The sequence below is a fragment of the Piliocolobus tephrosceles genome, chromosome 9, assembly GCF_002776525.5.
Source record: "Piliocolobus tephrosceles isolate RC106 chromosome 9, ASM277652v3, whole genome shotgun sequence".
In the NCBI taxonomy this organism is placed as follows: domain Eukaryota; kingdom Metazoa; phylum Chordata; class Mammalia; order Primates; family Cercopithecidae; genus Piliocolobus; species Piliocolobus tephrosceles.
In genome coordinates, this window is record NC_045442.1 from 101420455 (window position 1) to 101433344 (window position 12890).

At 47.7% G+C, this 12890-nt stretch overlaps 1 protein-coding gene across 4 annotated transcripts in view; it reads left to right on the forward strand.

Annotated features, from left to right (window-relative positions):
- The window catches only part of JCAD (junctional cadherin 5 associated), a 104021-nt gene that overhangs the window by 67751 nt on the left and 23380 nt on the right, over nucleotides 1-12890 (forward strand). For 2 of the 4 annotated variants that reach the window (XM_023218103.2, XM_023218104.2), the window contains exons 2-3: nucleotides 1736-2075; nucleotides 4819-4858. Coding sequence is in view for 2 of the 4 variants with exons in the window: in XM_023218102.2 (XP_023073870.1) it covers nucleotides 1795-2075 (281 nt within the window). In the remaining 2 variants the exon portion in view is untranslated. The remainder of the gene's footprint in view (nucleotides 1-1735; nucleotides 2076-4818; nucleotides 4859-12890) is intronic. The other 2 variants (XM_023218102.2, XM_023218101.2) reach the window with 1 other exon arrangement.

Sequence of the window (12890 nt, forward strand, 5' to 3'; positions counted from 1 at the left end):
GAGTTGCTATGGAGATTTTTCTACTAGTACAGTAGCTGCCAGAGCTTGTCAGCTTCCATAAAATGTAGGGACATAATGGAAAATTATCAACTTCCAAAGTTTGATACTCTCCATGCTGACAGGCGAGACTTTCCCTACTGTAATCTAGCAGGTGATGAAGAGTGAGGACAGGCACAGCAGAATTGTGCAATGGATCCAAGTAAGAGCTCCCAGTGACAGGAAGCACATGCTGCAGGCATCTTCCTTTCACCTGCACATGGACCAGCAGGCGTTTCCTGGCCATTGTTCGCCATGGCTGCAGCTACTCTATTTCCGTCCACCAGCAAAGTGGGGCTGGAGCTGGCTGAGCTTTCTGGTGGGGCTGGCTTTTGTGGCTTTTGTGTGCCTCTCACCCAGGCCAGCATTACCATCAGCCCTCATGGAAGCAGTGGTGGGTGGATCCGGCTGACCAATCTGTCTTATGCCTTATCATCAAAGGGAAGACTTAGGAAGAAAGATGTTCTCATGTAGGAGTAAGCAGGGTGGCTCTATCTCTTTTGCTCTCAGGTAGCTTTCTGCCCATTTTTATTCTTTGTGGGTCCTCTCATTTTGTGCAGCTTACACTGGAGGAAGTTGCTGCTGTTGATTCAGGTACTATAGCAGGATTTGGGTGTGGACATCCTTGGCTGAGAGATGCAAAAACTTTTCCCCAAGATCTACTAGAAAGAAATTTGATTCATAAAAGTTTAATAAGGAGGCCAGGTGTGGTGGCTCATGCCTGTAATCCCAACACTTTGGAAGGCAGAGGTGGGTGGATTACCTGAGTTCAGGAGTTCGAGACCAGCCTGGCCAAAAGGGTGAAACCCTGTCTCTACGAAAAATACAAAAAATTAGCCAGGCGTGGTGGCACATGCCAGTATTCCCAGCAACTCGAGAGGCTGAGGCAGGAGAATCGCTTGAACCCAGGAGACGGAGGTTGCAGGGTGTCGAGATCATGCCACTGCACTCCAGCCTGGGCAACAAGAGTGAAACTCTATCTCAAAAAAAGAAAAAAAACTTTCATAAGGAAAAGAGAACTTTGGTATTGTGTAGTGAGTTGGGTGTGTATGATTGATCAGTGTGTTGTTTCTTTTCTCATCATGAACCCAAAGAGTTAAAATCTATTTTGGGTTGCTAGTTAACTGCCATGGAGGGGCTGCCCTGGCAGTTGCTGCTTCAGTCGCTTCCGCTGAAGCATATCATGACTGTGTTGATTAAAGATCTCACTCTCTCGTACAGCAAAGGTATGTCTACAGGATGAAAGCAGGGGCATGTCCTAAGATTAAGCCGGATATTGGTAGTTTCTCTTTTTAGAAACATGAAGGAGTCATTGCAGCTCCCAGATCTGTATTTTTTTTTGTCCACACTCCTTCCGCCTGCTCTTTGTAGGTGAGTGGGACAAGGGGAACGTGGACAGTGTTGATGTCACTGCTTAAGCGCCATGCCACATGCTCTTCTACCAGAGGCAGCCATCAAAGGGGTGAGGTCCTCAGGGTTCCACCACGTCCTCTAGAGCCAGAGCCACACCCACTTTCTACGTGAATAGAATGGAGAGCAATTTCAGGCAGAGCCATCCCTGTGTCTCCTCTTTCTGTGCAAGTTCTGTGTTGTGTCCATCGCCGTGGCCTGGTTTGGTGGGGGGACCACGGGAGGAGGAGGTGTAAGACTGACCCCCAGGGAGACCTGGTCACAAATAGAGCTCTCTGTTGTTCTGCAGTGCTGGGTCCTGCCACCACCATGGTTCCAGCGGTTGAGCTTTGCTGAAGCCTGGGCATCATGTACAGTGTAGAAGACCTCCTGATCTCTCATGGATACAAACTGTCCAGAGACCTCCCGGCACCGCGCGAGGATAACCCCAAGGGGCGCCAGGCAGCGAGGACTGGGACACGAGCAGGCCAGGGCCTGCAGAATGGGCATGAAGATGGCCCTGCGGCCCTTGCACCTCGTAAGACGTCCGCGGGGAGAGGACACGTGAGTGACTCCGAAAGCCGCCGCAGCACACCGAGAGGCCCTGGGGAGCCCCAGAGCACTTCTGCTTCCAGAACCTCAGAGGCGGGGTAAGTTTCACTGTGAACCCAGCATTCTCTTTTGACTCAGGAGTTAGCAGTGGGTGATGTGTAAGCAAACTCTTTCAACTCTATATTTGGCCGGGGCCAATGAGGGATAAATGGTATTAGACACAAGAACACTTTTTTTTGTTTTTTGTTTTGTTTTGTTTTTGAGATGGAGTCTTGCTCTGTTGCCCAGGTTGGAGTGCAGTGGCACAATCTCGGCTCACTGCAACCACCTCCAGGGTTCAAGTGATTCTCCTGCCTCAGCCTTCTGAGTAGCTGGATTATAGGCATGCGCCACCACGCCTGGCTAATTTTTGTATTTTTAGTAGAGACAGGGTTTCACTATGTTAGTCAGGCTGGTCTCGAACTCCTGACCTCGTGATCTGCCCGCCTCGGCCTCCCAAAGTGCTGGGATTAGTGAGCCACCGTGCCTGGCCACTTCTTTTTGTATTTTTAGAGACAAGGTCTCACTATGTTGCCCAGGCTGGAGTGCAGTGGTGCAGTCATAACTCACCATAGACTTGGCCTCCTGGGCTCAAGTGATTCTCCCACCTCAGCCTCTCGAATAGCTGGGCCAGGTGCTTCAGTCTCTCGAATAGCTGGGCCAGGTGCACACAACCACACCTGGCTAATTTTTATTTTTTGTAGAGACAGAGTCTCACTGTGTTGCCCAGGCTGATCTCTAACTCCTGGCCTCGTGCAATCCTCCCATCTCAGTCTCCCAGAGCACTGGGATTAGAGGCATGAGCCACCACGCCCAGCCCAAGATCACTTGTTTCCACTGAGATATTCAAGGTGTTCCAGCAGTACTTAGCACAGGGCTTTGCCATAATGGGCCTTCAATAAATAGCAGTGAGTAAACACGTTCTATCATGCTAAATGCCATGTGTTAGGACTCTGCTTCTTGGTTCCCTTGTAATCTCTTCATCTTGCCTCAGTTAGGAGTCATTTTAGAACTTTATAAAAGCTAGTTCACAACCACGCACCCATTCACAGTGTATTTGGCTTTCTTATTGACACAATTCAATATTTTGCAGGTTACAGAGAGTTGAAAAGGGGTCTGTATTCCCCTCAGTTTGTAAGACAAAACCTTTCTTCTGATATATTCATATCATTCCATTGGCTTCTGACCTATCTTTTCCTTGCACACACACTGGCCCTAATGTGGAATCCCATCTGAATACAGCTGCATCTGTGGGTGTTTCCTTACAACAAAAAGAGAGGGTGGGTTGGCTAGGGGAACAGGATGGTTAAAAAAAAAAGAATTTCGGCAGCTTGCCACAGAGCCAGGCTGGGAGAGGAGCCCTGAAGCCCTCTCCCAGGCAGTTTCCACCTGGAGGAAACCTTTGTCATCCCTTCCTAACACTGCATTTGCCTTTAGTGCTGCACTGGGACCAGGCACAGATTGGGGAGGAAGAGCTGTGAGTCTACAGAGTGTGTTATGTAACTGCATGTCAGCAGTTAGATATGGACGAAGGACATAGAATCAAGGACCTTTCTTTAAGAGAAACAAACACACAAAACGGGCAAGTCTGATGGGAATGAACTCGCCTCCCATGGTTAGAGGTCACCCTTGCAGAGAAAGGACCTTCCTTGTTGGTTGACAGTTTTCAGGCAAAAATCGGAAGGATTTTGTTTTTAGAGTCAGAGCACTTAACACATTATTGGAGAAAAGCAAAGGTGAGAACCCTCGTTTTTGCCCAGCGTAGTGAAAGCAGGTTTAAGTTGCCGAGTCAGATTGCTTCCCCAGCGAGGGGCCAGAGGAGTTAGCACTGATGGAGCCAGGCTCGGGGGGGAAAAGTCACAATGAAGAAGGGGCTGGAAGCTGTTTCTGTTTCACCTTGTGCTTCAGAACTCACACTTCAGTCAACTACTGTCAAGGCCTTCACTTTCTTGACCCCCATTTTCCAGCACGGAGCTGGAAGAGGGAGCTTATAGGTGACATGGCTGAGGGTTCAGATAACCTTAATGACTACCACACAAACTGGTGCTTGTTTTTTTTTTTTTTTTTTTTTTTTTTTTCATTTAGTTTTGTGCTGAGTATATCCATATCTCCCAACCTGGATTTCAAGGTACTGAGACTGTACCTTGTCTCCTATTTCTTTTGTTTCTTGTACAGAGTCTTACAGTACTAGGCATATACGGTTATTTAATACATGCTCATGAGTTCAATTTATTCTTTCCCCCATTGTAGCAACTGTTGAAAAGCAGAACGGTCGGTTTCTAATGAAGTAAAGACAGGGCTGTGGAATCCCCGCAGATGGACCATGTAGGTTATGTGGGGTCTCCCTCAAATTTGAGGGACTGGATCAGAGTTGAGCCCCACGGTGGGAGGCAGGAGAACCCCTTTAGAGTTCTGTGTGGGCAGCGTGGCTGCCAACCTCATCCACAACTCACTCAGGACTTTCTAGCCCCTTGTGTGGTAACAGGTTCCTGAGGACTATGGCATAATCAGATCTGCAAGCTGCCTTTCTTTCCGTCCTGAGTGAAGGGCTCAGATAAGTGGCTTTGTGTAGCCCTGGGATGTTTTCATACAGATGACAGGGTTCTCAACAGATCTGGCCTCTTGTCCATGTTGCTGAGATTGGCCGATTCACTTAGGTGATGTAGAGTAGCTTTTGGATTGGAGGTTGGTCCTAGGGTAGAAACAGCAAATGCATACATGTTTGCAAACATCCCTCCCAGTGCCCCAAGCCTCAGAGACTGGCTGCAAGGTTCCCTGGGTTGAAATGACTTTATTTTTTAGGTGCCCAATAGAGAACTGAAAATTGGAGGGAAACAGAAAGGTAGGCATGAAGGAGAATTGTTTTTCCCCATCAGAAACAAAGTGCTTTGGGAAGAAGTAAATAGGTGTCAATAGTAAACAGCTTAAATTAAAAAAAAAATAATAATAAGAGAAGCCAATACTACTATGGCTTATGTGAATTCTGAATCTGATGGATAAATGGTGCTGTCAGATCCCAGTCTTTGGTTACTCAAAAGCGCATTTGTGGTCTTGCTGCCTCCTCCATCCCACACAGTGACCTCTGCTGGGCTGGCCTCCCAGTCTAGGGGGGTCCTGGAGCCCAGGAGAGCCCTGTCCAACTTGAAGCTATCAGTGTAGTTGGGAAGGGTCACGAGGGTTCCTCTTCTGCAGTTTCTTGGTTGAGGGCTGCCTTAAAGTGTGTCCCCACACTTTGGGCCAGTCCTCAGCACCCCACTGATGTCCTGGGAAAGATGGAGGTCAAGGTCGTTTGGAAGGCCACAGGGACTGATTGAAAATTGGTTTTATTCTGACAGGATAGTGGCGACCTAGGCATGTTGGCAATGTTATTGTCTTATAACTGAAGAACATTGCATTCATCCAATGTGTGCTGCTGTTAACAGGCCAGGTAATTTATGATGAATGGAAATTTATCAGTTCACTGTTCTAGGCTGGAAAGTCCAAGGTCAAGGTGCTGGTATCTCATGAGGACCTTCTTGCTGTGTCATCTCATGGTGGAAGGTGAGAGTGTGAGAGTGAGATCAAACAAGAGAGGGCTGAACTCATCCTTTTATAAGGGCACCAGTCCCACCCAGGAGGGTGGAACTCTCATGACCTCATCTCCTCTTAAAGGCCCCGCCTCTTAATACTGTTGCAATGACAATTAAATTTCAACAGGAGTTTTAGATGGAATAAACATTTAAACCATAGCAAACACAAAGTCCAGAGGATGTCACTGGCCATCAATGGCCACTCAGTGCAGCAGTGGAGGGAGCCCAGCTTGGGCCACAACTCCCCCACCCACCCCGGGCTGCCAGAGACCTTGGGGCTGCCACCCTGCAGCAGCACTGGGCCTGGCTGAGCTCTCTCCAGGTGAGGCCTGTTTTTGTTCGAAAGGAGCACTTGATTCTGTAAGCTCCTGGGGTTACCATCACTGGATGGTCTTTTCTCAGTCCCTTGTCCTCCACCCTCTCCCTGGCATGCAGGGACGTGTGACAGCTCCCAGAGCCCAGCTGTGTCTCTTTCCTGTCTGGAGAGGCCTATAAAGACTGCATCCTGACCTGTCTACATGAGATAATGCAGATAACACTGCTCTTTTGTGGACGCTGTAAAGGGAGCATACATGGAAGGCAGGATTATCCATCATCTGGGGCTTAGCTAGAATATCAGCATTGTCTGGTAAGAATGGTCAGGACTGTTCCTTACCCTCTAATGATTAGTATTAGTTTAGAACAGAGTTTCTGATTTAAGGACCAGCTCTATCTAGTAAAACTTTTTTTTGTCTTTTTCCCTTTCTACTCGAGGGACATCTAGTAAAACTTAAAAAAAAAAAAAAGAAAAAAAACCACAAATATGAAGCTTTGATGAGATTTTCAAGCATTCAGGATACTTGTTTCCTAATGTGCTGAGGAGGCTGTTGCTTTGAGCTTTCACTATTAGCAGATCAAATAGTATTGAGCATCTAGGACAGGAGAAGAATGACAATTCTGTCATGAAGAAAGGCAAAGGAGCATGTGAACTTGCTAAAAATCTCTTAGGTGTAAGTAGTGGAGAAGGACCAAGAGTTGGTTCTCCTTGTACATAGTTTATCTAAATTGATGAGTAGACAGTAATTGTTTTTGGAAGCTATATGTTAATGTGTTGGGCCATTGTTGGTATGACTGATAATTTTACCAGCGTTTAAAGCACAGCAGATGGACTGTGAAGCCTGACTGTGGGACTCCTGGCTCAGGGGCCTTCCTTGCCCCTGGACTGAAGACTTCCTAGCAGTAGAGTTTCCCTCCTTGGTAGATCCTTTGGGAGGTAGGAAGTGGAACCTACCTGAAAGGAAAGGGAGGGGTCGTTGTAAGGATTCATGGAGAGATTCAGGACCATTCATAGGACATGGAGAAAGACTGGCTGGCCTCATTAGACGTGGAATGAGAATGCGTCCCCCTGGACTGTGGGTTGTTCCCCTGGGGACTCATTCATCTCTGTCCCCCATTGCCACCCATCTCTGCATCTCCCGGTACTTGTTTATGCTCCTCTTCCCTTCCCTGACAGCTTCTGCTTCCCCCTACCTCTGGCTGGCAGAGACTTAGACTCCACCCTTGTTCCTCTTGACGGCTTAGCTTCAGAACCCACTGCTGACAACTGCCCACATCCCTTAGTTGAAACTTTTGAAAACATTGAGTTTTGGACAGCCAGTGGATGCTTGAGTCTGGGTTAGGGTGTCTGCACCCTCAGATCATAGGGGAGGGGCTGGACAAGGGAGTGGGAGGTTGGATGGGGAGGAGGGAATGACCAGGCATGGATGCCTGAGCTTTCCCTGCTGCAAGGACTGTGGGTGAGGACAGTTTCCAGGGCACAGGGACTGCCTGTGTACCCCAAAACATGTTCTCTTCACAGACCATTTGACGAGTAACACTAAAGACTTGGCATTTCCCCCTTTTTAAGTCATTGACTCCACGGAGAGCTCATCTAGATGCTAGCCCACTCTTAAATGGTCTCAGTTAACAGAGTGTAGTGATAAAACTGGCTGTAGGCTTTGCATGAAAGTCGCTTACGTGGTCCAGGAAAAGACCCACGGGCCATGTCCAAAGCTTGCCTGCTGACACACACACACACACACACAGATTAAGAGGAAGTGGGCAAAGAGGAAAAACTGTGTTATCTGCACATGGAGGAAACTGCATGCTTAAAATACAAGTAGCCAAAACTAAATAATACTTAACGATCATTAAAATATGTAAAAGGCTGTTATCAGGCACTCAGGGTTTCCTTAATGTGTTTCCTTTGAAATATTATAATCAGAGGAAGCTGTAAAATACTCTTAACATAGCAGAGGTTTGAAGCTGAAAGTTATACCATAATTGGCTCTTCTCTGCATAGCCCCAGGAATTCGGGTGAGATTTTTTTGTTAGTTACCCATGAGAATAACTTGTAATTATCTCCTGTCATCAGCGGCAGTCGTAACTAATGAGAGACTTAGCAACCTGGGGAGAGTCTCTGATGTGGTGGTCTGGGGCCCTCATCTTGGGAGGTTTCTATTTGATCAGTAAACATCCATTCTAGATAGTGCTACTGGATATGGTAAACAGTTCATTTTCAGGGTCTTTTAAAGCTTCTCTTAAATCATATCCTGCTTATAAGAGTTTTCCAAAAACAGAGAATGCTTCAAGTTTAACATCTGTTTCTATGTTCCTCTTTCTTTTACAAACTTATAAATCCACAAACACGATTTGCCTTTTCACCGCTTGTTTCCCATCCTAAGCATTAGCCATTGGTATTTTGACCTTGTTATGGGGCAAAGCCTGTTTTTTCTTGAGGGCTGGCATGCTCATGAACACCAGGAAGAGGCAGGCCGCCTCTTCCCCCACTGTCTTCTGTATGCCCTTCTCCTTGGTCTCGCTCGTACGTGTGGAAACTTCCAGAAGGGCCTGGAAACTGGTCCTCTCTCCCGCGTGTGCCCCATGTGGCTTTTACCAGCACCAGTTTCCCCACTAAAAAGTAGGTTGTGTCCCTTGAACGTGAGGCTTCTGGAAGTGCAGTGGTGTGGAGGCGCAGGCTTCTGGAATGACAAGGAAGATCCAGCAGCAGCACCACCGAGGGCCTCATGCGTCTTGGTGGTTACGCCATCCCCAAGACCCCAAGAGGACAGTTGTTCATGTGGAATTCTGCCTTCAGCTAGAGAACTGGATGAGTCCGAGAGCTAGGAAATGCCCCACGGAGAGACACTGAGGGTGGGAATGTGAGACGGGGTCCAAAAGAGACTCGAGTGGGTCTTCCAGTCCAGCCCCTTTGCCTCAAAGATGACTGTGCCTCTGCGTTCTCGATAAAGGACAGGGTGTGGACTGGGGGTGTCACTGGTGGGCCGCTGTGCACCAGTTGTGGGCCTGGGGGCCTTTAGGCAGCCTCCCTAGGGTGTCCTCACCAGAGACCCAGCTGCAGGGTCCTTCAGGCGCTCAGGAACCCACGCATAGTGACTGCCTTTTCTGCCTCTCATAGTCCTCATCTTGGCTTCTGGCTTCGCAAATACTCCATAAGTATTTGTTGAATAAACGAATAAATAAATGAAAGCGAGAGTGGTGCTAGAAAAAGGCAAATGAGAAACGAGGCTGGTCTTTCTCTGTGTCAGTGATGGCATTGTGGGGTTCACACTGGTGTACGTGGTAAAAATCTGACATGCCCTTATTAAAGAGAAAATATGAAAATACTGAAATAATCTGCCTTACCTATTAGATATGCAGGAGAGAGAATGGATTAGAGCTTCTCTTCCTGCCTTGTTTTAATAAATGAAATACTGGTTTGTTCTACATCCATATTGTGGAAATGGGTGTAGCTTCTTCGTCAGAGACCAGCCATCCCGAGGAGGAGCAGCGTCTCGTGATGACAGTCGGCTCTGTCACTCTTTCCTGGCATTGTGAAGGCCTGTTGATTACAACTTAGACAAAGACAATGCCGATCTGAAATAATCATCACCTTCAGACAGACACTTGGTTCTTCACCCTTTCCTGTGTGCCATCCACACCCTCTTCCCCAGGAGATCAAGCAAACAGAGCTTCAAGATAACCTGCTCCATTGAGAATGTATTTTAATTGAGTTAATACTAAATGAAACAAGGCCTTCTTACGTGTCAGGCACTGTGCTAAACACTCTGAATGTATCATCTCATTTAATTCCTCCCAGAATACAAAAAAGAAGGCTTAGTCCGTCCCTGCAGTACAGATGAGATATCAGAGGCAGGGGCAGTTAAGGACGCTGCCGACAGCGTTCCGCCGGACAGCCGTGGTATTGGCCTTTAAACCCACACTGCCCCTCCAGTGCCCAGGGCAGCTGCTCACACTCTCCTGGCAATGTTCCAACACTGCTCCCTGATGGTGTGGTGAGAAGCCAGAAACCACCCGTCTGCAGGTACCCTAAGCCTGGACTATTCCATTGACCCCGGGCAGCTGTCTTTGGGTGTCAACTGCAGGTTCATCGGGCTCCCCAAGGCTGGGCCACAGACATTGTCTTCTCAGCCTACTTTTCTCCATCTGTACCTTTTCTTCCTCAAGTTAGGGAATCCACAAGAAAGTGATGAACAACACTTTGAAGGTATTATCTCATTTCATCCCTCCCAGAAAACTCCAAAGGAAGGCTTCTGTCCCTGCAGTACCGATGAGGCATCAGAAGCCGAGGCCGGCCCGGCTACCCAGCCATCAGATGGGAAGGGCCTCACGTTGTGGGAGGGAACAGTGTCTGCGCTGCGTGCAGTCACCAGGACTTCTCCTAGTCACTCGGGTGGGGAACCATATCTCTAGTGCTTCCTGTCCCTGCCTGTGAAGACACCCTCAGGGGTGGCTTCCAGTAGGCCCTGGGATGCTCCCAGGGTGATCATTGATGTGGAGGGACAGGGTCCTCTATCAGTGGGACCCTAGCGTGGGAGGAGCATCAGTGTATGGCCCTGTAGGGAGTCTGCCCCTGACTAAGGGCCACCCAGTGTGGCTTCTTGCCTTTACATTGATTAGAAGGCATCACTGTGTCCTTGCCGTGTTAATCAGTAAAAGGAGTGGGCTCATTTGAATAGCTGGTGTGAGTCAGAGGTTAGGGGTTTGTGACCCAGCTTTTTTCCCTCAGAAGTGCAGTTGCAGGAAGGATGTTGTTCAGAGATGCCCCGACTCACAGTGAGAGGAGGTTCTAGCACCTTCGTCAGGGACATGTTACTGCACACAGCTGGTGGCTGCCCCAGGAACCCTCAACAGCTCCACCTACCTTTTCTCCAGGGTATTGTTTTCCTTCTTCCACGTGGACCTATGCCCTTCTTCCTTCATTTGTATCCCTTTGCTACATCCTGCTTCTCTCTTCTCTCTTTTCTTCTCTCTTTCTCTTTTTTTTTTTTTTTTTTTTTTTTTTTTGTGACAGGGTCTCTCTCTGTCATCCAGGCTAGAGTGCAGTGGTGCCATCTCAGCTCACTGTAGCCTTGACCTCCCAGGCTCAAGCAATCCTCCTGCCTCATCTTGAGTAGCTAGGACTACAGGCACTCCCCATCACATCTAGCTAATTTTTCTTTTTAAATTTTTTTGTAGAGATGGGGTCTCCTTATGTTTCCCGGGCTGGTCTCTAACTCCTGGGCTCAAGCAATCCTCCTACCTCAGCCCCTCAAATTGCTGGGATTACGGGCGTGAGCCTCCATGCCGGGTCTCTCTTTGTCTTCTCTACCTGTAGGTTGGTCAGTTGTCCACATCAACAAGGCGCCCCCTTCCATGAGCGATCTCCCAGCCCCTGATTTTGTTACGTGCATTAAAAAGATACACTACTAGAATTACCATGACAGTTTCCAAGCTGGCTCCATCCTTCACATCAGCACCCGCTGTTAATTTACTAATTTATGAAAAGGAAGCAACAACCCAAACCCCAGTCCCAGGGGCGGGGCCCGTGGACTCCGACTTACCTTGTTTGTATAAAAGTTCTTTACTAGACCTTGCAAAATCAAAAGTCTGCTGAAGCCCTAACCCAAAGATGATTCAGAAACCTGCTGGCAACCACAGAAGAGCAATTTGTGTCCATTTCTAGCCATCAGAGTTTAAAAAATATTATGGTCTTGTGGCTGGCCAGGTTGGCACTGTAGTGGCGATGGCTTCCAACTTCTTTTTTTTTTTTTTTTAATTTTTCCATTCTGAGCTCATATTTGTGGAAGCCAGACCCGAGCACAGGAGTTCAAAGCCCGTGCTGTGGAGGAACTGTGACTTCAAGGGCTTCCATCCAGGTCGATATCAGTGGGTGCCTTTCCAAAATGCCTCCTACTTAATTTCCTCTGTGCACGTTGATAACTCAAGTGCCTTTGAATTGCTTTCCTGTGCCCCTTCTTCGAATGTCCAAATTTAGCATCACTTCTAAGTCCTCAAATTTATCATGCTTCCTCTTCCAGACCCATTATTTGTGTATGTTTTTTTTTTTTAAATAAAAATAAAAAAACTGTAACCTCCGGAAATAGTCTGCCAGGTACTTTATGTTTTAACTGAATCTGCACTGTCTGTCATCTAGAGTCATTCATTGTGACATCATAAAAAGCAGGCCTGACAATGCATTAGCAGTCCGACTCGGCATTTGTGGATTTTCTGGTTACAATTCTGCCAGTGCAACCTACAATTCTTGTTCAAATTGAACTTTGCTGAAGACTGATATTTATCCATTATATTTTCAGAGCAGTTTTCTCTTTTCTGACTGACCTTTAATTTTATGCTAACCTCTATACTTCAGTCTTCATCTTCTCTGGACCCCAGATTTCCCCTTTCCAAAATTAGCCCATTCGTTACCCTGTGTCAGAGGGACGTTTGTGCAGGGTGGTACTGAATAGACCAAGGCATGCCGAAAAATGAAATTGCAGGCTTGCAGACCCAGAGAGCTTTCAGAGCAAATTCTGGAATGGAACATGGCTGAGGCCATCGCAGAAGCGTGTTAGGCACCTGACACTGGGGTTGATGAATATGAGTCACTCTAAAGAGATGCCCAAAGGCCCTTCTGCCAACCAGAAGAGAACGCTGCTCCTGGCTCTTTCAGTAAGACCTACAGCCTTGGTGCTCAGTTTCTGCATCTAGATACCAATGGCTAGATACGGATGCCTGTGGAAGGGGAGTGGCTTTTGAAGGAAGAGGCTAGGCCAACATGCCATGACCATCCATTGGTCCAGAACATGACACTAGGGTTGGAAAGCAATGGAAAGCAGTAGGCATCTGCTAGACTGCAGATTTGGGAACCAGGAAGGGATCGCTGGATAAAGGCATGGCTTTAGTGGGGCATCCCCAGCCCCACCCCAATGACCACAGCAAAGCACAGCTGACTGGACTTTGAGGGCCCCCACGGGAGGACAAGGCTCAGGATTTTGTTCATGCAGG